Source organism: Schistocerca gregaria, chromosome 5, assembly GCF_023897955.1.
Source record: "Schistocerca gregaria isolate iqSchGreg1 chromosome 5, iqSchGreg1.2, whole genome shotgun sequence".
NCBI lineage: Eukaryota > Metazoa > Arthropoda > Insecta > Orthoptera > Acrididae > Schistocerca > Schistocerca gregaria.
The window spans coordinates 74,874,009-74,896,475 of record NC_064924.1 but is presented as its reverse complement, the minus strand read 5'-3'; the positions used below and the strand labels follow the sequence as shown (position 1 = coordinate 74,896,475).

General features: G+C 39.3%; 1 protein-coding gene across 1 annotated transcript in view; it reads right to left on the bottom strand.

Moving 5' to 3' along the window:
* LOC126273022 (coiled-coil domain-containing protein 112-like) overlaps positions 1 to 22,467 on the bottom strand; it is a 135,135-nt gene that overhangs the window by 65,141 nt on the left and 47,527 nt on the right. Inside the window, exon 7 of the mRNA XM_049976399.1 lies at positions 3,476 to 3,687. Within this exon, the coding sequence (XP_049832356.1) occupies positions 3,476 to 3,687 (212 nt within the window). The remainder of the gene's footprint in view (positions 1 to 3,475; positions 3,688 to 22,467) is intronic.

Sequence of the window (22,467 nt, the reverse complement as noted above, 5' to 3'; positions counted from 1 at the left end):
TACAGACTGCCTCTACTAGTCATATCGACATACAACTGAGTGTTCTTCGAACCATTACTCAGCTTCGCAGCTAGCACTTGGGCATACAGACTGAACCTGGTCACCAACAAAGCATCAGTCAGATGAGGGCAGAGAAGGGTCCTACTTAGGTTATCCGGAGCCTTCAGCACAACCTCTGTGTGTTGTGTTACGAATATGCCCCATAGATATCACGATCAAATACAGAACTGTTGCCTCAGTTGCCTGAGACTGTGGACATGTGTGTGAGAGTTGCATTTGTGTATGTGTGTTGTCTATTTTTTAGGAAGGCCTTATTGGCTGAAAGCTTTATTTGTGACAGTTTTTTTGTTGTGCCTATCTGCGACTCAGCATCTCCGCTATATGGTGAGTGGCAACTTTCCTTCTCATAATATGGTTACATTCCATCTTGGATTTTCCATCTTATTGACAAACAATATTTCAAAAACAACACATGAAGAGTACCTGCAGACACGATATAACAGACATGCCTACATGCAATGTAACAACAATCTCCAGAGGGTGGACAGTGATACTCACAGAGATAGCAGAAACAGTGACAATGGAGAGGAACAGGAGGCAGAAGATGAGACGTGACAGTGAATAAGCATAAGATGCTGGTGATCTAGCCAAATCACCAAATCCTGTACATGGATGAGCACCTAAAGTTAATACATACAATGTTTTGTGGACCATCCACCTCAAGTTACGCCTTCCAACAAACCATTTTGGTTGGGTCTATCACTCATCAGTCTATGGGATCTCACATGCTTCTATTGTCATCCCAATCTCCTTGTTCTGGAAAGGACTATTTCTCTACTACTAACTAATATTTCTTTTTCTGACTGTCAATCAACAGCTCGAAGGAACCATTCTGAGGCATACACTGTCAGTCACAATCGGTCATGGCACAAACAAATCTTTCCTCTGTCTTATCATCTTATTATACTCTTCATAAAAACCTCAAAATTTTAATTATATTTCAAGCTTAAATTATTGTTATTTTGAAAAGTATTATTCTTTGTAAAATGTTGCAGATAAAACAAAGGAAAAGAAAACTGCAAAAAATATGAGAAATGAAAAGTGTAAGATAACAACAAAAACAATCAATTATTGACAAAATTATTTAATTGGATAGATAAAATATCTGCTCACCAAGTGGCAGCAGAACACACACATAAAAGACTGTTGTACTGGCTTCCGAAAGATTGCCAATAGAACAGTATTTTATGTGCATTCTGCCACCGCTTGATGAGTAGATTTTTTATCTATCGAATTAGAAAAGTGTAAGATGTATGACCTGTTTTCAAATATCAGGTAAGAGGTCGATAATTTGGCTGAAAACAGTAAATAAATTTCCTTTGATATGTGGGTTTCACATCATGAGAATAAAGCACGTTTAGCACTCCTGGTCTCCCTCCATCAGACTTTTCTCTAAGGCCTTGCTACACTGAACGTGAGGACTGAGGTTCTTCAACAGCAGTCTCCAGACCTCCCAACCCATTCATTCTCATTCCAATCCCCTTCTTCTGGAAAGGACACATGTTCTTCCATTGTTTTCAGGCAAGTGCCATCATAAGAGAGCATGTTGTCTAACACCACTGGCACCACCTAAGGCTAAAGGTGCCTCTTATCACTCAGAGCTATAGTCCTCATCTGCATACCCTCCTCAGGCCACCAGCTGGACTTACTCGGCCTCTGATGGTGCACCCCTGGATGTTTTGATGCAAACCCAGATTACGCTGGATCTTACCCCTGTCTCCAACTTTGGCAACCAGATTGATCTTCCATGATAACAGCTTCGTGTCTCCACTGTCTGTGGAGATCAACTTATTGCCATCTCTAATGGATGGGTCAACTATCCCAGATGATGATACTGAATGCCTCTCTTTTTCAGGTTCGCACCTCCCAATTCTCATCCAACCCAGATACATCTATTGTAGCCACATCTGAGTTCTCTGTCTTTAGCCAACACTCCCTGGGTGTAGATCTACTATCACGAGCAATCATCATCCCATGGACTGTGTCCCTTACCTTTTGGCATCTCTTCTCTTCAGAAGCCACATCTCCTTTGAGATGATTGTACGATCTCTTCCTTGGGGGAAGAGATGCTGCGTAAGCATACAGTCATGTACCACAGATTGCCAAAACTCTGGCTCACTAAATACACTGCCCCTAGAGATCAGACAAAAGCAATTGGACTATCACACAGAAATACCAGACTGTTTACAACTGAACCTTCATCATCCGCCAAGGTACCGTTCAGTTCCAGCCTCACCACCAGAGGCATAAACATTGCTGTAAAGAGTGCTGCCATTATGGCACTACCTCACTTCTGCAAGTCACATGCCTCCACCAGTATCTTTCCATTGAACGAGTATTTAGGTCACCGCCTGACCGCTCTGTAATCAGTGCACACTCCAGGCTTACACCAACTGTGCCTAGTGGTTCACTCAGAGTTTCTTCATTGACTGCACTCTATGCTCCAGGACCGGGTCTAGTGGTTCATCAACCGGAGCACACCGCACTGAGCTGACTGAGGAGCACCTCACAGTTGTGTCCAAAACGCCAGCCCACTGTGCTCATCAGACACCCTGAACTGCCAGCTTTATCTACATATGAACATTCCAGTGCAACATCAGCTGTTACCCACAAGGACATTCCAGTCACAGGTCAGAGCTCACCTCCTAGGACATTCCATTACATGAGTGATTAGCCATCAGTCTGAAATGAGCATTCCTAAAAACTGTTGTTATATTTTGTTTATCGGAGGCAATGAAGTACTCTTGTTCTTGACTACCTTGGGCACATCAGTCATAGTGTGATGTGCCTCTCAGTAACGAACACTATATTTAGCTTTTTTGAAAACACACCATAATACACGGCTTTACAGCTTAGCAATAAAATATGGTCCAAGCTCAAGAACTACAAGCTAGAAACCACAGAAGAAATCATTGAAAAATACTTGAAAAGTAACTGTTATTACAATGTGAAAGATTTTTTAAATGAAGAAGACAAGTGACAATAGCAGATATTTTATTTTTATATTATGGTATACAAGTGTGTGTGCGCAGGTGTGTGTGTGTGTGTGTGTATGTATGGGTGAGTTAGAGAGAGAGAGAGAGAGAGAGAGAGAGAGAGAGAGAGAGAGAGAGAGGTAATAACACTAACGATAATGACACTGCATCCACATCACATAACAAATCTTTGAAATGTTGAAAAAGTATCTACCATTACTGAACCAGAACAGCATGTCCTACTATTGCCAACCAATACCTTAGCAAAATTTAAAAAGAACATATGTTCCATCAGTTCCCTTCTAAGTGATGTTTGCAATATTTCTGTACATTTTTTCAAGTACTTTCTTTTGAAACTAAGTTCTGATTCGACAGCTACCGCTGCTTGTGTTACACATTATTGTAATTTTATGTTTTGAACATTATACGAAACAACTTACCTTCCATTCTTCTATCTTCTGCTTTTTATCAGCAGCATCCTCTGGGTTTCTATGTAGTATCTGAGGCTGAGGTGGTTGCTCAATACATTTTTGTGAAGATCTCTGTGACTTTTCATTACGCCACATTTCAATTGCTTGTCTTTGTTCGTTTCTAAGTTTTTCATATTGGCAGTACCATTCCTCATGTTTCATAATATCCTCTCTTGAAATATCTGTTCAAAATACATCTGCTATCAAGAAACATGAAAACAGCAGTCACAATGCATTACAGAAATTCACAAGTCTGAATGCACCACTGACATGTTCTGATTGCATGTAGCAGATATGCTGCAAAGAGTAGAGATAACATAAAACTCAAATAACGCTAAACTTTTACACACACACTTATCACAGCCAAAACACATTAATGTAGAAGTTAGTTACAGTAACATATAAGGATCAACACTATTCCTAACACGCATAATGTCATTTGGGAAACATTATCTTTACTAATAACAGCAACATTATAGCCACTGGAGAGGAAAAAATAGTGTACTTGCAGAGAAAAAAATGAAACATCAAGGAAGTATACAGTTGGTCAATATACAATAAAATTACATTGAATGCAAAGATAACAAATACTAACAAAACTAGGAATTTCAATCCCAGAAAGCGAAGTGACAATGTTAAATTAAATGTACACAGTACTTCCACAGACTGTGTACCAAACACAAAATTTCTAGGAATGAAAACTGACGGTCAGTTCAAGTGGTGTGAATGCATCTACATATTTGTAAACAGAATGTTATCTGCATATTATGCCCTTCACGCCCTTAGTGTCCTGTCATGCAGTGTAATAGTCAGAGCCTTCAGTGCAAAGTCTGTTTTGAAATAGCTCTCCATGCTACTCTATCCTGTGCAAGCCTCTTCACCTCTGAATAACTATTGCAATCTACATCCTTCTGAGAGCAGAATGAGATTTTCACTCTGCAGCGGAGTGTGCGCTGATATGAAACTTCATGGCAGATTAAAACTGTGTGCCCGACCAAGATACAAACTCAGGACCTTTGCCTTTCGCGGGCAAGTGCTCGACCTCTGAGCTACCGAAGCACGACTCACACCCGGTCCTCACAGCTTCACTTCTGCCAGTATCTCGTCTCCTACCTTCCAAACTTTACAGAAGCTCTCCTGCGAACCTTGCAGAACTAGCACTCCTGAAAGAAAGGATACTGCGGAGACATGGCTTAGCCACAGCCTGGGGGATGTTTCCAGAATGTTTTCACTTTGCAGCGGAGTGTGCGCTGATATGAAACTTCCTTCTGAATCTGCAATCTGTATTAATATCTTGGTCTCCCTCTAAAATTTTTAACCCCCCCCCCCCCCCCCACTCACACATACACTCACACTCTTCCCTCCAGTACTAAAATGGTCATCCACTGACGTCTCAGAATGTGCCATATCAACCGATCCCTTCTTCTATTCAGGTGGTGCCATATATTTCTTTTCTCCCAAATTCTATTCAGTGTCTCCTTATGGGTGAAGCTTACAACTACCACCATCATACCTTAGCAAAATATTTTGCCAAGGACCTGAGATAATTATGATCCTACGTAAAATCACTAAGTGGGTCTAAGGCTTCTATGTAATCACTTGTTCACCAGTCTGGTTTGGCAGTAGAGTGTACTTACTTACTTACTCACTGGTCATACAGGACTTGAGAGTCCATTACCGCAGCAACGTATTTTCACCATCTGTCCTTGTCTTGGACTATTTCCTTCCATTCCCCTTCAATACCTGGGCTCCTCAAATCAGCCTTCACATTGTCCTCCCATCTGCGCCTCAGTCTCCCCACAGGATGCCCTACCAGTACTCTGCGCGCTGCCCTGCCCTCACCCATTCGAGCTACTTGACCCGCCCATTGCAGCCTACGTGATTTAATAATACTGATTATGTCAGGGCTTGAATAGAGTTCGTGAACCTCTTTGTTATGCAGTTTTCGCCACTCTCCGCTAATTTCATCCCTTTTTGCTCTGAAAATTTTCCTCAAAATTTTTTTTTCAGATACTCGAAATGGCTTTTCATTTTGCACAGTGAGAGACCAAGCCTTACACCCATACAGCGTAACTGGTAGAATAATAATTTTGTATATTCTAATCTTTAAATCCCCCCCACGAACCATGGACCTTGCTGTTGGTGGGGAGGCTTGGGTGCCTCAGCGATACAGATAGCCGTACCGTAGGTACAACCACAACGGAGGGGTATCTGTTAAGAGGCCAGACAAACGTGTGGTTGCTGAAGAGGGGCAGCAGCCTTTTCAGTAGTTGCAAGGGCAACAGTCTGGATGATTGACGGATCTGGACTTGTAACAATAACCAAAGCGTGGAATGTCAGATCCCTTAATCGGGCAAGTAGGTTAGAAAATTTAAAAAGGGAAATGGATAGGTTAAAGTTAGATATAGTGGGAATTAGCGAAGTTCGGTGGCAGGAGGAACAAGACTTTTGGTCAGGTGAATACAGGGTTATAAATACAAAATCAAATAGGGGTAATGCAGGAGTAGGTTTAATAATGAATAAAAAAAATGGAGTGTGGGTAAGCTACTACAAACAGCAAAGTGAACACATTATTGTGGCCAAGATAGACACGCATACTACAGTCATACAAGTTTATATGCCAACTAGCTCTGCAGATCATGAAGAAATTGAGGAGATGTATGATGAGATAAAAGAAATTGTTCAGGTAGTGAAGGGAGACGAAAATTTAATAGTCATGGATGACTGGAATTCGTCAGTAGGAAAAGGGAGAGAAGGAAACATAGTAAGTGAATATGGATTGGGGGAAAGAAATGAAAGAGGAAGCCGTCTGGTAGAATTTTGCACAGAGCATAAATTAGTCATAGCTAACACTTGGTTCAAGAATCATAAAAGAAGGTTGTATACAGAAATTGAATAAATGTATGATGAAATAAAAGAAATTATTCAGATAGTGACGGGTGACGAAAATTTAATAGTCATGGGTGACGGGAATTCGGTAGTAGGAAAAGGGAGAAAAGGAAACGTAGTAGGTGAATATGGACTGGGGCAAAGAAATGAAAGAGGAAGCCGCCTGGTAGAATTTTGCACAGAGCACAACTTAATCATAGGTAACACTTGGTTCAAGAATCATAAAAGAAGGCTGTATACATGGAAGAAGCCTGGAGATACTGACAGGTTTCAGATAGATTATATAATGGTATGACAGAGATTTAGGAACCAAGTTTTAAATTGTAAGACATTTCCAGGGTCAGATGTGGACTCTGACCACAATCTGTTGGTTATGACCTGTAGATTAAAACTGAAGAAACTGCAAAAAGGTGGGAATTAAAGGAGATGGGACCTGGATAAACTAAAAGAAACAAATTTTGTACGGAGTTTCAAGGAGAGCATAAGGGAGCAATTGACAGGAATGGAGGAAGGAAATACAATAGAAGAAGAATGGGTAGCTTTGAGGGATGAAGTAGTGAAGGCAGCAGAGGATAAAGTAGGTAAAAAGACAAGGGCTAGTAGAAATCCTTGGGTAACAGAAGAAATATTGAATTTAATTGATGAAAGGAGAAAATATAAAATCGCAGTAAATGAAGCAGACAAAAGGGAATACAAACGTCTCAAAAACGAGATCGACAGGATGTGCAAAATGGATAAGCAGGGATGGCTAGAGGACAAACGTAAGGATGTAGAGGTTTATCTCACTATGGGTAAGATAGATACTGCCTACAGGAAAATTAAAAGAGACCTTTGGAGAAAAGAGGACCACTTGTATGAATATTAAGAGCTCAGATGGAAACCCAGTTCTAACCAAAGAAGGGAAAGCAGAAAGGTGGAAGGAGTATATAGAGGGTCTATACAAGGGCGATGTACTTGAGGACAATATTATGGAAATGGAAGAGGATGTAGATGAAGATGAAATGGGAGATATGATACTGCGTGAAGAGTTTGACAGAGCACTGAAAGACCTGAGTCGAAACAAGGCCCCTGGAGTACACAACATTCCATTGGAACTACTGACGGCCTTGGCAGAGCCAGTCCTGACAAAACTCTACCATCTGGTGAGCAAGATGTATGAGACAGGCGAAATACCCTCAGACTTCAAGAAGAATATAATAATTCCAATCTCAAAGAAAGCAGGTGTTGACAGATGTGAAAATTACCGAACTATCAGTTTAATAAGTCACAGCTGCAAAATACTAACGCGAATTCTTTACAGACGAATGGAAAAACTGGTAGAAGCCGACCTCGGCGAAGAACAGTTTGGATTTCGTCGAAATGTTGGAACACGTGAGGCAATACTGACCCTACGAAATATCTTAGAAAATAGATTAAGGAAACGCAAACCTAATTTCTAGCTTTTGACAATGTTGACTGGAATACTCTCTTTCAAATTCTAAAGGTGGCAGGGGTAAAATACCGCGAGCGAAAGGTTATTTACAATTTGTACAGAAACCAGATGGCAGTTATAAGAGTTGATGGGCATGAAAGGAAGCAGCGGTTGGGAAGGGAGTGAGACGGCTGTAGTCTATCCCCGATGTTATTCAGTCTGAATATTGAGCAAGCAGTGAAGGAAACAAAAGAAAAATTCGGAGTAGGTATTAAAGTCCATGGAGAAGAAATAAAAACTTTGAGGTTCGCCAATGACATTGTAATTCTGTCAGACAGCAAAGGACTTGGAAGAGCAGTTGAATGGAATGGACAGTGTCTTGAAAGGAGGATATAAGATGACCATCAACAAAAGCAAAACGAGGATAATGGAATGTAGTCGAATTAAGTCGGGTGATGCTGAGGGAAATAGATTAGGAAGTGAGACACTTAAAGTAGTAAAGGAGTTTTGCTATTTGGGGAGCAAAATAACTGATGATGGTCGAAGTAGAGAGGATATAAAATGTAGACTGGCAATGGCAAGGAAAGCGTTTCTGAAGAAGAGAAATTTGTTAACATCGAGTATAGATTTAAGTGTCATGAAGTCGTTTCTCAAAGTATTTAGATGGAGTGTAGCCATGTATGGAAGTGAAACATGGACGATGAATAGTTTGGACAAGAAGAGAATAGAAGATTTCAAAATGTGGTGCTACAGAAGAATGCTGAAGATTAGATGGGTAGATCACATAACTAATGAGGAGGTATTAAATAAAATTGGGGAGAAGAGGAGTTTGTGGCACAACTTGACAAGAAGAAGGGACCGGTTGGTAGAACATATTCTGAGGCATCAAGGGACCACAAATTTAGCATTGGAGGGCAGCGTGGGTTGCAGTAGGTACAGGGAGATGAAGAAGCTTGCACAGGATAGAGTAGCATGGAGAGCTGCATCAAACCAGTCTCAGGACTCAAGACGACAACAACAACAACAACAACAACAGGAAAAACAAATCCATAATGTTTGAATACAGCATTAGTAGTTCACTGCTTGGCACAGTTACATTGATTAAATACATAGGTATAATATTGAAAAGCAATATGAAATACAATGGGCATGTAAGGATAGAAATAGAGAAGGGGAATGGTTGACTTCGATTTATTAGGAGAATTTTAAAAAAAGGTGATTTATCTGTAAAGGAGACCACAAAGAGGACACTAGTGCAACCCACTATTGAGTACTGTTCAAGTGCTTGGGATCCACACCAGATCAGATCAAAGGAAGACTTGAAAGCAATTCATAAGTGGGCTGCTAGATTTGTTAGCAGCATGTTCAAACAACAGCCAAGTATTACGGAGATGCTTTGAGAACAGAAATGGGAATCACTGGATGTAAGGCAACATTATTTTTGAACAGCATTATTGAGAAAATTTCATATAGGGGCCATGAAGATAAATTAGTGAGATCAGGGCTCCAATGGAGGCATAGAGACAGTTTTTACCTCACTCTATTTGCAAGCACAACAGGAAAGTTAATGACTTATTGTGGTACAGGGACATCTCTAACATTCACTATACAGTGGATTGTGAAGTGTGGATGTGGATGTAGATGTAGATGTAGTTACATGATCTACATATCTAATCTTCACCATTCTTCTGCAGCACCAGATTTCAAATGCTTCTCTTCTCTTCTCATCTAAATTCTTTAGTGACTGTGCTTCACTTCCATACATGGCTACAAATACTTGCAGAACAGCCTTTCTGACATTTAAATCTATATTTGATGTCAACAAATTTATCTTCTTCACAAACTACAGAAGCTACGCACTATTTGTAACTACAGGAGCTACGCACTATTTGTATATACACTTAGTTATTAACTGTGGAATTCTTTTCTGGGGAAAAATGCACAAAATATGAACAAGTCTTCAAACAATAGATGAGGACCATAAGAATAATAACCAAAAATAATAATCAGGCTCTTTGTAAAGAACTACTAAAAAGATTATCGATTTTAAGTACTCCCGGTGAGTACATTCACGAACATGTTATGCATATAAAAGATTCCTTTATTGTTCCTGTACAAACAGCTTTATCCATGGCAATGGAAAAATATTCAGGCTGAAATTACATTCAGTAAGCAAGCAAAACAGAAACCCAAAAGAACATTTGCTATCAGGGTATAAGATTGTAGAGTAAATTATCTAAGAAGACTGAAGAGATTACTAAAAGAAACTAGAAGTTGTTTTACTCAAAATGGAAACCAAACATCATCTTCATGATCCTGATGTCAGCTCAAAGTATGGACAGTGTGTGCAGTAGATGGTGCGAGTGTACACCTGTCCTTTTTTTCCCCTAAGGGAAGTCTTTCTGCTCCCGGGATTGGAATGACTCCTTACCCTCTCCCTTAAAACCCACATCCTTTCATTTTTCCCTCTCCTTCCCTCCTTCCTGACGAAGCAACTGCCAGTTGCGAAAGCTCGTAATTCTGTGTGTGTGTTTTGTTCATGTGCCTGTCTGCCGGCGCTTTCCCGCTTGGTAAGTCTTGGAATCTTTAATCTTTGTTTTTAATATATTTTTCCCATGTGGAAGTTTCTTTCTATTTTATATATATATATATATATATATATATATATATATATATATATATATATATATATATATATACAATATGCTTATTAAAGTGATCCTTGATGAATAAAATTTAAAATTTCTTCAGTTTGGTAAACTCCTAGTGTCAACATTGTTTATATTTCACTGTAGGCTCATGGCATAAAGAAAGAAATTAAATTCGCTGTCCCATGCAGTATGGTCTAAGTGAGTTAGGGGGACTGACATGGGAGAAGAAAGGGAGAAAATAGAGATGAAGAGAAAAGAGTGATGGCTCCTGAGGTAGAAGAGTCAGCAGGAGAAAAGAATAGGAAAACAGTGCTACAAAAAACATGCTCTTAATCCCACTGCAGGGTCAGCCACAGTGCAGTAAAGAGGGCTGCAGACATATCGTTTGGGCTCAGCCTGAGTCAGTAGATCTCAGCTTCATTAGGCCCATCTCAGCTAGGATTGGTCCCTCTTAGAACTAATTAGTATGGCAACAGATGATTTAGCAGCATGATGTGACACTGTTTCTTCAGGTATTTCTCAGTTGACACGACTTTCTTCAGTTCAGGAGACTCACAGAATCAATGTTGTTTATCTTTCATTATTTGCAGATTGTATAAAGAAAGTTGACACAGTGGCTGTTTGCACTGAAAGAAGCAGCTAGCAATCTGTTGTCACAAACCTCTAAAAATTAATGGGAATCACAGTTCTTTTTGAAGAGAAGCACAAGAATTCTGAATATCTGCAGTTGCATAATTGAAAGTACCACACATTTTCTGTAGAATGACATTACAGCACCATGCACAAAGAATTTAAAGATTTAGTTTGTGATGAAAGAGCAAAAGATTACAATGTTCAACAGTTCTGTATGGGGTTGATTGTTCCGTATATCAAGAAGCCCTTTGCTCTAAATTTGTAGGCATGGACCTGTGACGAAATTGGTGGTATGAACAGTAAATTTTCTGAAGTCAGACATTTTATTATACAGCCAGTTTCAACAGTTTTTGATGAAATCGAACAAAGAGTACAGACATTATATATTAGTGTGAAGTGCAATGATTAAGTCAAGAGACAAGCCTGGAATGATTTTTCAAAAAATGGCTCTGAGCACTATGGGACTCGACTGCTGTGGTCATTAGTCCCCTAGAACTTAGAACTACTTAAACCTAAGGACATCACACACATCCATGCCCGAGGCAGGATTCGAACCTGCGACCGTAGCAGTCGCACGGTTCCGGACTGCGCGCCTAGAACCGCGAGACCACCGCGGCCAGCATGATTTTTCAATTTATGACCCAGTATTAACAAATTTCTGAAGGAAAGCAAAGCAATAACCAAAATTAGTAGATCCTGAATGGAGTGCAGACCTCACATTTTAAACATAACTGAACATCGTCCACAGTAAGACAGTGCCAGGTGAGAAGCAACTTTTTTCTGATCTGATACGGAAAGCAATCCATAAAAAAAAACTGCATTTTGTAAGGGACATCACCCAACAAAGAACTCCATCCACTTCTCTAAGCTCGCTGAAGTAAAGAAAATGCGAATTTTGATGAATTAATTTTGGTATTGAAAAAATTACAAGAACTGTTTTCTAAACATTTTCAGGACACTACTATTCTCACGTACGTTTTATTAGATGTTTTCAACATAGTTTGCTATCACTGTTGAAAGTCTGGGATTTCTATGAACTTTTGCTTGGGAAGAGTTCAACACCTCTATAATGAAGTTGCAAATTTGATATCAATGTTTCAAGCAACATAAGCGCATCAAAAGTTTGTTTTCTATTATGAAGATAAATAACTCAAAATTATGTGACAATCTGAATGATGAAAACTTGCAGAACTGTCTGTGTCAGTCTACATCTACATCTATACTCTACAAACCAATCTGAAGTGCATGGCAGAGAATACACTCCACTGTGCAAATGATCTGGGCTTTTTCCCATCCCCTTCATGTATAGACTATCGGAAAAATGACTGTTTAAATGTCTCTGTGTTTGCTGTAATTAACCTATTCTTATCCTTACAATCCCTTTGGGAGCAACATGTATGGGCTTGTAGTATATTCCTAGAGTCATAATTTGAAGCAACTTTTGTCTGTAGGCTTCCTCAGGATAGTTTCCATCTATCTTGAAGAGTCTGTCAGTTCAGTTCTTTCATGTCTCAGTGGCAACGTCATATGTGTCAAACACACCTGTGACCATTCATGCCCAATATGCTCTTCTAGTTCTGTTTAGCACCCATGTGTCCCATCCTAGAATATTGATCAAGTGTGGGGCCCTTCTTTGCAGATTGTTCCTAGTATTCTACAAATAAACTGAGGTCTGCAACCTGCTTTGACCACAACTGTGCATATATGATCATTCAACTTATGTATCTACTAACTGTTACATACAAGTATTTGTATGAGTTTACAGATTCCAAATGTGACTCGCTAATATTATCTTCAAACAATAGAAAATGGAGGATTCAATACTGACAATATTATGAAAAGGATAGTTGCTACTCACCATACAGCAGAGATGTTGAGAAACAAAACTTTCAGCCAAACAGGCCTTCATCAGAATTCGACATCACACACACACACTAACACACACACACACACACACACACACAGAAATGCAACTCATACGCTAATAGACTGACATGGCAGCCAGAGACTGTGGCCGTGTGTGTGTGTGTGTGTGTGTGTGTGTGTGTGTGTGTGTGTGTGTGTCTGTCTAACTCTGACGAATGCCTGTTTGGTTAAAAGCTTTGTCTGACAGTTTTTTTGTTGTGGCTATCTGTGATTCAGCACCTCTGCTATATGGTAATATTATGTTCATAAGATACCACATTTCTCCATTTTGTGAAGTGTACAATTAGACGTTTTTTAATATTTAAAGCAAATCGCCAATCACTGCACCACTTGAACTCTTATAAAAATCTGACTGAATATTTCATCTTTGCCAGCTATAAATTACGAATTATTTAGGAATAAAGGAGACAACTCACCGTAAGGCAGAAGTGCTGCATCGTCGATAAGTACACAAATGAAAGGCAAAGAACTTTGCGAGCTTTAGGAATGAAGTTCCTTTTACAAGTTTTAGGAAAAACAGGCACGCGAGCATGTATGCATGCACGCGCCTGTCCACACACACGCACAAACTTATTTACACATGCCAGTCTCCCTCCATTGTGTTCAGTCGACTGTCAGCTCTTTCCTGGCCTATGGTGAATGTACTGTGGTGAAGTGGGAGTGCAGGGTGGGGTGGGGTGAGGGACAGAGAGAGGTTGTGCCTGTGAGCTCGTGCACGTACACACACACACACACACACACACACACACACACACACACACACACACACGTCATTGGGTGGGGGGGGCAGTGAGTTACCTTAGGTTTAGGGTAGAGAGTATAGGCTGTAAGGGTAAGTCCCATCTGCACAGCTCAAAAAAAGCTGGTGGTGGTGGGGAGGCTTTGCCTTTCACTGGGTCGTCTCCTTTATTCCTAAATAATCTGTAATTCTCACTAGAACTTTCTGCGCATTATCATCTGCCTGCTATAAATTTTATTAAGTCTTCAACAAGCCAGAAATAATTAAATAATACTGATAATTTATTTTCTTTGTGATCTATGTTGTTGAGAAAAATGAAACTAATCTACAGTCAATGCATTCATTCATTGTTCCTTGCGTGATTGTATTGCCATCTAATGCTGTGTGTTTGCAGTTTACTGATCTTACTGCTCAGACAGCATGATGTAGTAGTAGGGGAAGTATGCATTCGGGTGAGAGAGATCTGCGCCCATGCTAGAGGTCCATGTGTATGCAGAGTTCTTATCTGTCCCTGTTTCTACCCCCTATAGTACCACCCTCTTCCTACAATATGTTAACATTTTGTTTCTGCTGTACACTTTAATTAAGTTTACACGTATACAGGCCCTCATATGCACATATGTATCTCTCCCTACCCCAGTGTATCAATCTAACTTCTAAATAATGCTGTCTTTATTTGGATGAGCAACATACAAATAACAGAATTAAGCAAATTTGCAAGCTCAGGAAGACTGATTAGTTTTTGAGAGAGAGAGAGGTAGAATTCTATAGACCACCAATGCAACATTTTAAATTCACAGGGGTTCCGATATTTTTAGTTATGTTGTTCTCTTATTAACCTAGCCAAATCATTTTAGTTCCAAAAGTGGAATATTGGTATATAGTGCTCAATACATTCTATCATCAAGGAGAATCTTTGGGATTGTATGACAAGTAAACTGAGAGAAGGAAAATTCATTTTAAATGCACAGTTAGGGACAAAGATGCAGTCTGAATCATAATGAAAAACAACCAAGCTTAACTTTCTAAAGTGCTAACAATATGTAACCAGACATTAGGAAGTAGCATCCTTGAATGAAATCTAGAACCAAAGGAATGCATAGATGGTTGCGGGAAAATAAAAAGATAACAGGAAAAATTTGGAATCTTAGAGAAAATATTAGTATGAAAGATACACCATGACAGACAGAGAGAGAATTCAGATACAAATACAAAGGAGGAAAAGGAAAGACAATGAAGGCGAACAGAGAGGAAAAGTAGCAAAGAACCAGTATAATTTATTGTCCAGCATGTGGAACAAAATGGCACACTGCACACAACTGTAATAATTACTTGAAATTAAATAATAGCAGTAGCTGCACTTTTATTTTTGATCACCACAACCTGCTTCAGCCCCCAAGGCCATTTTCAAGTGGTTATAATCTAGCATTATGCGAGTACACAGGCAGACTATTAACAGCTTGAAAATGTCCTTGGCAGCCAAAACTGACCAAGGTAATAAAAAAAAAGGTCAATTGGCACTGTTATTTGATTCCAAGGAACTAGCATAAATTAAGACTAAGTGAATGACAAGAGTCATGTAGGTACTGAAGAACCACAGTTTGGAAGTGCTAGAGGAGGAGAGTCAAATAGAAGCAAGGTAAGATGATTTGCATACTCTCTCTGTTCATTCTTCCCTGACTATGTTTTGTCAGATGTCATGCTGAAATTTACAGTTCTGGTAGCATACATAAAATAGAATATACAGCGGGGTTACTTGCATTAACTAAAGATTTAGGGTAATAAGATATGTAATAGATCCCAAGTACATTAGATCGATTAGATGCAGAGCAGATTATTCTTGTGGGAGCTGTTGACAAGAATTTAAAATATTTCAGTCCTAAGAGATTAGCCTTACCTTTCACAAAGCACTTTGTTTCCGACCTCTAATGCAGTTAAATTTGAATGTACAATCTGTTGTTGAGAACTTATTATGGAAGCAGATTTACCCCACCTTGATGACTATCTCATTAGTTAAGTGTCAACAAAGAGCATGCCCAGTACTTGAACCATAGCAAAACACCATGTTTCTACTGTAACTGATGCATCTATGGAAGATTTAATTTGTCTCAGACACTGAAATTCAGTGATTTTTGTCATTGGTAAATCCACTCAAAACATTTAATTACTACTAATACTTTTAAACAGCTGAGTTAGCAAATCACAACTGTCCGCACTACACTCACACAAATAATGAGCTGGATAACATGTTCAGAAGAGGCAACTTTTGGAATCTCTAGTACATACCAAAAACAATGTGCCTGTTTTTCAATTAAACATTTTGTCAAAGTACTTATTTGTTGAAGTAAAATTGACTAATGTGTCAATTCAGCAGTGATTTTAGAAGAATAAAATCCTATTTACATGACTCAATATTCCATAGTGTTGTGAATTGAGGAAGGCCAGAGTTTAATATCTCATCAATGACAAGCTCATTTAGAGACAGTGCACAAATCTGAGTTGAAGAAACATAGGGAATGAAACTGTAACCTTTCAAAGAAATCAATGCATTATTTGCCATCAGTAATACAGGGAAACAATGGAAAACTTGAACATGAATGGTGAATTGAAATCCTCTCCTCCCAGATCTGACAGATGTTTCAGAAAGCTTCTATTCTATTTATTCTTAACTGTTTATTATCCACATTTAACTTCCATCTCAATGGAAGGCTATACTCCAGTCAAATACCTAATGTTTAAATTTATATTCAATGATACTAAATTTCTCTTTTTCAAAAACGTTTTCCTTACTACTGCCAGTCTGCGTTCTCATCCTCTCTGCTTTGACCACCATCACTTATTACGCTGCCCAAATAACAAACCTCATCTACTACTTTTAGTATCTCATTTCCTAATATAATACTCTCACCATCCCAACACATTCCATTCACCCACCTTGTTTTACTTTTGTTGCACCAATCTGAACTTAAATGCCTTTTCAAGACATTATCCCTGCTCTTCCAATTCCTTTGCCATCTGTGACAGAATGACAGTGTCACTATAAAACATCAGAATTTTAATTTTTCCCCCTGAAATTAAATTCCCTTTCCTAATGACTCTTCTGTTTCCTTTACATCTTGCTCAGTGTACTGCCTAAATAACATCATCTGCCACAGTCCTCCTCAACTACTGTTTCTCTTTTATGTGCAACAACTCTTGTAACTACAGACTAGTTCCTCTACAAGTTGTAGATCGCGTTTTGCTTCCTGTACTTTACCACTGTTATCTTCACAACCTCAAAGAGTGTATTCCAGTCAACACTGTCAAAAGCGTTCTTTAAACCTGCAGATCCTATAAACATAGATTTGTCTTTCTTTAACCTATCTTCTAAGATAATCTGTATGGTCAGTATTGTCTCATGTGTCCCAACATTTCTCTTCCTCTTCTGCCTACAATATCTCCCCTGAGGTTGGCTTCCGTCAGTTTTTCCATTCTTCTGTAAATAGTCTGTGTTAGTATTTTGCAACCACGACTTACTGGTTGTTACCAAAATGTAGCCAAAAATTTCAGAGAAAACCCTAGTTGACTAGTATATAGTTATGTTCCTTCAATCATACTGTCATCATCAGAGGAGGCTTTAATCATCCAATAATAAACTGGGATAATTATAGTTTTGTAAGTGATAGCATGACAGGACATTCAGTAAACCAATACTACATGCATTCTCTGAAAACTACATAGTATAGATAGTTCGAAAGCCCACTTATGGCAACAATATATTGGATCTAATGGTAACAAAGAGACCTGACCTCTTTGAGAGTGCACACACTGAAACCTGTATCAATAAGAGTGAGGTGGTTACATAATAAAAAGAGCAACAAAACAAGTAGAAAGATATATTTGTTCAGTAAACTACATAAAAAGGCAGTAGTGTCTTATCTCAATGAGGAACTTGAAATATTTACCTATGGACAGTTGAAGTTGAAGAACTGTGGCACAAGTTTAAAAGAATGGTTGACCATGCACTGGATATATGTGTACCAAGTAGAACTGTTTATGGTGGGAATACTCCATGATATAGAGTCACTGTAGACCAACTTCTAAATAAACAAACACTACTGTATAACAGATGAAAAACAAAGCATGCAGCTATAAATAGATTCTGAATGAAATGAGTCTGACTGTCAAGAGGACAAGGTGTGAAGACTTCGATGATTAGCTTATCAACATGTTATCAAAAGATCTCTAACAAAACTCGAAGGAATTCTGGTCATATGTCAAGGACGTTAGTGGCATCAAAGTTAGTGTCTGCACACTGATGGACTAGTCAAGAACTGAAACTGACAGTAGCAAAGCCAAAGTTGAAAGGTTGAACTCTATTCTGAAGTGTTCTTTTACAAAGGAAAATCCATGAGTATTGTCCCAATCTAACTCTTGCACCACTGCAAAGATGAGTGATATAAATACTAATGTCAATTGCTAAATTGCTAATACTGAACAAAGTTCCACGCCCTGAAGGAATCCCCACCAGGTTCTGTATAGAATTTGTGACTGAGTTAGCTCTCCTTGCAACCAAAGTATAGTGTAGATCCCTTACACAAAAAACTATGCCTAGCAGTTGGAGGAAAGTGCATGACTCTACAAGAAGGGTAACCAAAGTGAACCACAAAATTACTGTCCAGTATCCTTGGCTTGCATCTGTTGCAGAATGTTATAACATATCTTGAGCTCAACATGTAACGAGGGAAGAATGAGATTTTCACTCTGCAGCAGAGTGTGCGCTGATAGCAAACTTCCTGGCAGATCAAAGCTGTGTGAAGGAAGGAGACTCGAACTAGGGACCTCTGCCTTTCACGAGCAGGTGCTCCACCACCTGAGCTACCCAAGCACGACTCACACCCTATCCTCACAGCTTTACTTCTGCCAGTACCTGAGTAGCTCAGATGGTAGAGCACCTGTTCACAGAAGGCATAGGTCCCGAGTTTGAGTCATGGTCCGGCACACAGTTTTGATCTGTCAGGAAATTTCATATCAGCACTCCGCATTATCCTTTCTTCCAAGAGTGTTAGTTCTGCAAGGTTCACAGGAGAGCTTCTGTAAAGTTTGGAAAGTAGCAGAAGAGGTAATGGCAGAAGTAAAACTGTGAGGACGGGACATGAGTCGTGCTTGGGTAGTTCAGATAGTAGAGCACATCTGCCCGTGAATGTTTCATGTAACAAGGGGTCTCAAACAGAATGACCTCCCCCATACCATCCAGCCTTGATTCCAAAAAATTCCATACCCAACCCACATGACATCCTGAAAGCCACTGATCAAAGTAGTTAGTTAGATACAGTATTTGTTGACTACTGGAAAGTGTTTGAAACAGTAGTACAGCCAAGTTAATTACATGGAGTAATATGTGAAATTTGTGTGTTGGTGGGGTGGACACAGCAAATTATTATGGATGGAGACTCATCGATCAATGCAGAAATAACTTCAGAGCTGTCTCAGGGACATGTGTTGGGACTCGTGCTGTTATGTGTATGTTAATGACTCTGCTCATAACATAAATAGTAACCTTAGACTTTTCATCGATGATGCAGTTACATATAATGAAGTACTGTCTGATAAAAGCTACACAAATATTGTTAGATCTTGATAATATATCAAAGTGGTGCAAAGGTTGGCAACTAGCCTCAAATGTTCAGAAATGTAAAAGTGTGTATTTTTCACTAAATAAAAATGTAGTGTGTTTGACAATAATGTAAATTAGTCACAATTGGAATCACTGATTCGCACAAATACCTGGGTGTAACAGTTTGCAGTAATATGAAATGGAATGACAACATAGGCTCTCATAGGTAAAGCGGAGGGCAGATTTCACTTCAGAGGTAGAATACTAAGAAAATATCTCATCTTAAAATACTGCTCAAGAGAGTGGCACCAGCACTTTATAGTACCAACTGGGGATATTGAATGTCTAAATGTCTTACCTCTTCTCCGCCGACGTGCCTGCCGCTGCCTTGACACAGAAGCGGCGGGATCAGTGGACGTAGACAGTGCTGCCAACATATCCACTGTCCACGTCCACTGACCCGGTCGTCTCTGGGAGCTTGATGGCTGTGAATCTGATGTGTTACGCCACTCAGCATGCATGATCGATGAGCATTAAAGAGATACTGAAAAAAACTGAACAGGAAGACGATTGTAGATACACACAAACTGTCCCATGATTCTTCAACTTCTCGCATCATAATTCATGGCAAAATTGCTTACATGTCCAGATATCAGCATCTATTGGCCACATTACTTCTATTAGGTGCACTGATGATATGATTGCCTAGGAGCTGGTGCAAAGCTTTTATCTCCTTCCCCCTCCCTTCGACATTGCACTATGCGTGTAGCCCAGTGCGAGCACGCCTCTAGTGCCTCCTACCTCTTCTCTGCCCACTTTGTCATTCTCACCAAGGAATGCATGCTGGCAATGGCATGTGAAGAGTGTTTTCTGTCCACACAGCTACAACAAGGGTACTACTTGGTAGAGTCAAAAATGACCTCAGACAATGGACTTCCTGGGTCTATCTGATACCCTGCCAATGTGGCTTGACATACGTGGGTCTGCAATGATACATCCTAATTCCTCAAATGAGAGGCATCACGACCTTAGATATATCTGTCAGAAAAAAGATGTTTGTGACAGAGTAGTTGATAAGTGGTGAGCACCCCACTGATGACAGGTGTTTCACATTGTGGATGCTGATACCAGACCTAATGATCCAGTTACTGTAAGGAAGTGGGTAGCAGTCAGATAACCCTACCTGCCGAGGCAGAGATAGGAGTTCCATGGAGTGGGCGGTGAGGAAGAAAGAGCTGCATGAAATCTAACAATGCAAAATGTCAAAGATAATGAATGGACTGCACTTGTTAACTGTCAAGTTGAATATCAGATCTAAATAAAATAGAAAGAAACTTCCACATGGGAAAAATACATTAAAAACAAAGATTCCAAGACTTACCAAGTGGGAAAGCGCCGGTAGACAGGCACAATAAAATAACACACAAACATAAAATTTCGAGCTTTCGCAACCGGCGGCTGCTTCATCAGGAAAGACATGTATGGATGGATATGGATGGATATGTGTGTGTGTGTGTGTGTGTGTGTGTGTGTGTGTGTGTGTGTGTGTGTGTGCACGAGTATATACCTATCCTTTTTTCCCCCTAAGGTAAGTCTTTCCGCTCCCAGGATTGGAATGACTCCTTACCCTCTCCCTTAAAACCCACATCCTTTCATCTTTCCTTTTCCTTCCCTCTTTCCTGACGAAGCAGCCGCCGGTTGCGAAAGCTCGAAATTTTGTGTGTGTGTGTTTGTGTGTTATTTTATTGTACCTATCTACCGGTGCTTTCCTGCTTGGTAAGTCTTGGAATCTTTGAATATCTGATCTGTTATGTAAGTAGTACAGAGGGGCAGCACAAGTTGATAACTGTCATCTTTTACCATGTACTGAGTTGTAATTTTGGAGATAATATGAGAAGGTGAATTGCGTCTCACTTCTTATTTATGTGGCGAACAAGAAGTTAATTTTCAGCAGCTTCTTTATCTGCAGCCTATAAGGAGGCAAAGTCTGAGCCGAGTTGGAGGAAGAAGGCACAAGGATTCAGAGCACAGATTAGCTGGACCTTGATTAATAATATTTAAATGCAATTGAGTATTCAGTAAGCAACATTCATTATATTAAAAGGAGTGTTTAGGTTGCAACTTATTCAAGTGTTTGGTGCATGCAGTGAAGTATAAAAAAAAATAAAAAAATAAATAAAAAAAATAAAACATGCAGCCCAAGCCAACCTGAAACACTTTATATAGTGACATTAGCAGCTAAGAGAGAGATAGAGTTAACAAAAAATCCAAAACTCAAGAAAATTTCATGAGAAAGCACCAAGGAGAAGGGCAATGGGAATAAAACAACAAGACATTCTATACAGTACAGACATCAAACTAAATCAGTAAAAAATAATAAAATTGAGTGAAAAAGGAAGAAGAACGCTGTTGGGGAGAAACAAACCAGTATTCACCCAACAACAGTACACAATCTACAAGCAGTCGTCAAAAGATTGCAGCACACATGCAGTCATCGGCACATTGCAGCCTACATGAAGTTCATTGGAAGCATGCAGCTGTCTGCAGATTGCAGACCACATGCAACACTTCAGTAGCACACAGCTATGAGCAACCAGCAGACAGTGCACAGCCTGTCAGTAGCACACAGTATAAAGTAAATGGTGAGCACTGCTTGTGACAAATTTAAAAAGTTGTATACAATAAGACAATGGTAGAATACAATTAATTTTAAAATTAAAAACATCAATATTATGATAAGCATTTTGAGATGAAAATTACAATATTTGTTTATGTATGTCATCACAAGAAAGATGATCATATTAGGAGAAATGAATTGAGACATCATTTTGGAAAAATTCAATGAATCTACTAATTAGATACAAACACTTAGTGAGGAAAATAATATGAAGATACAAAAATCAATACATAAAATACAGTCGTCTGAGGGAGGAGGTACTTAACAGTAATAATGACAAATTTGCTCAATTTGATGAGAAACTTGAGGTTTGGAGGAGCATTTAGTGAATACACTAGATCACAAATTAAATGATTTTTAAAATGAAATTCATACTGAAATGCTTCAACAATGTGACCTTATTAGGGAAATTCATACTGGTGTGTGTACTTTACGAGAAT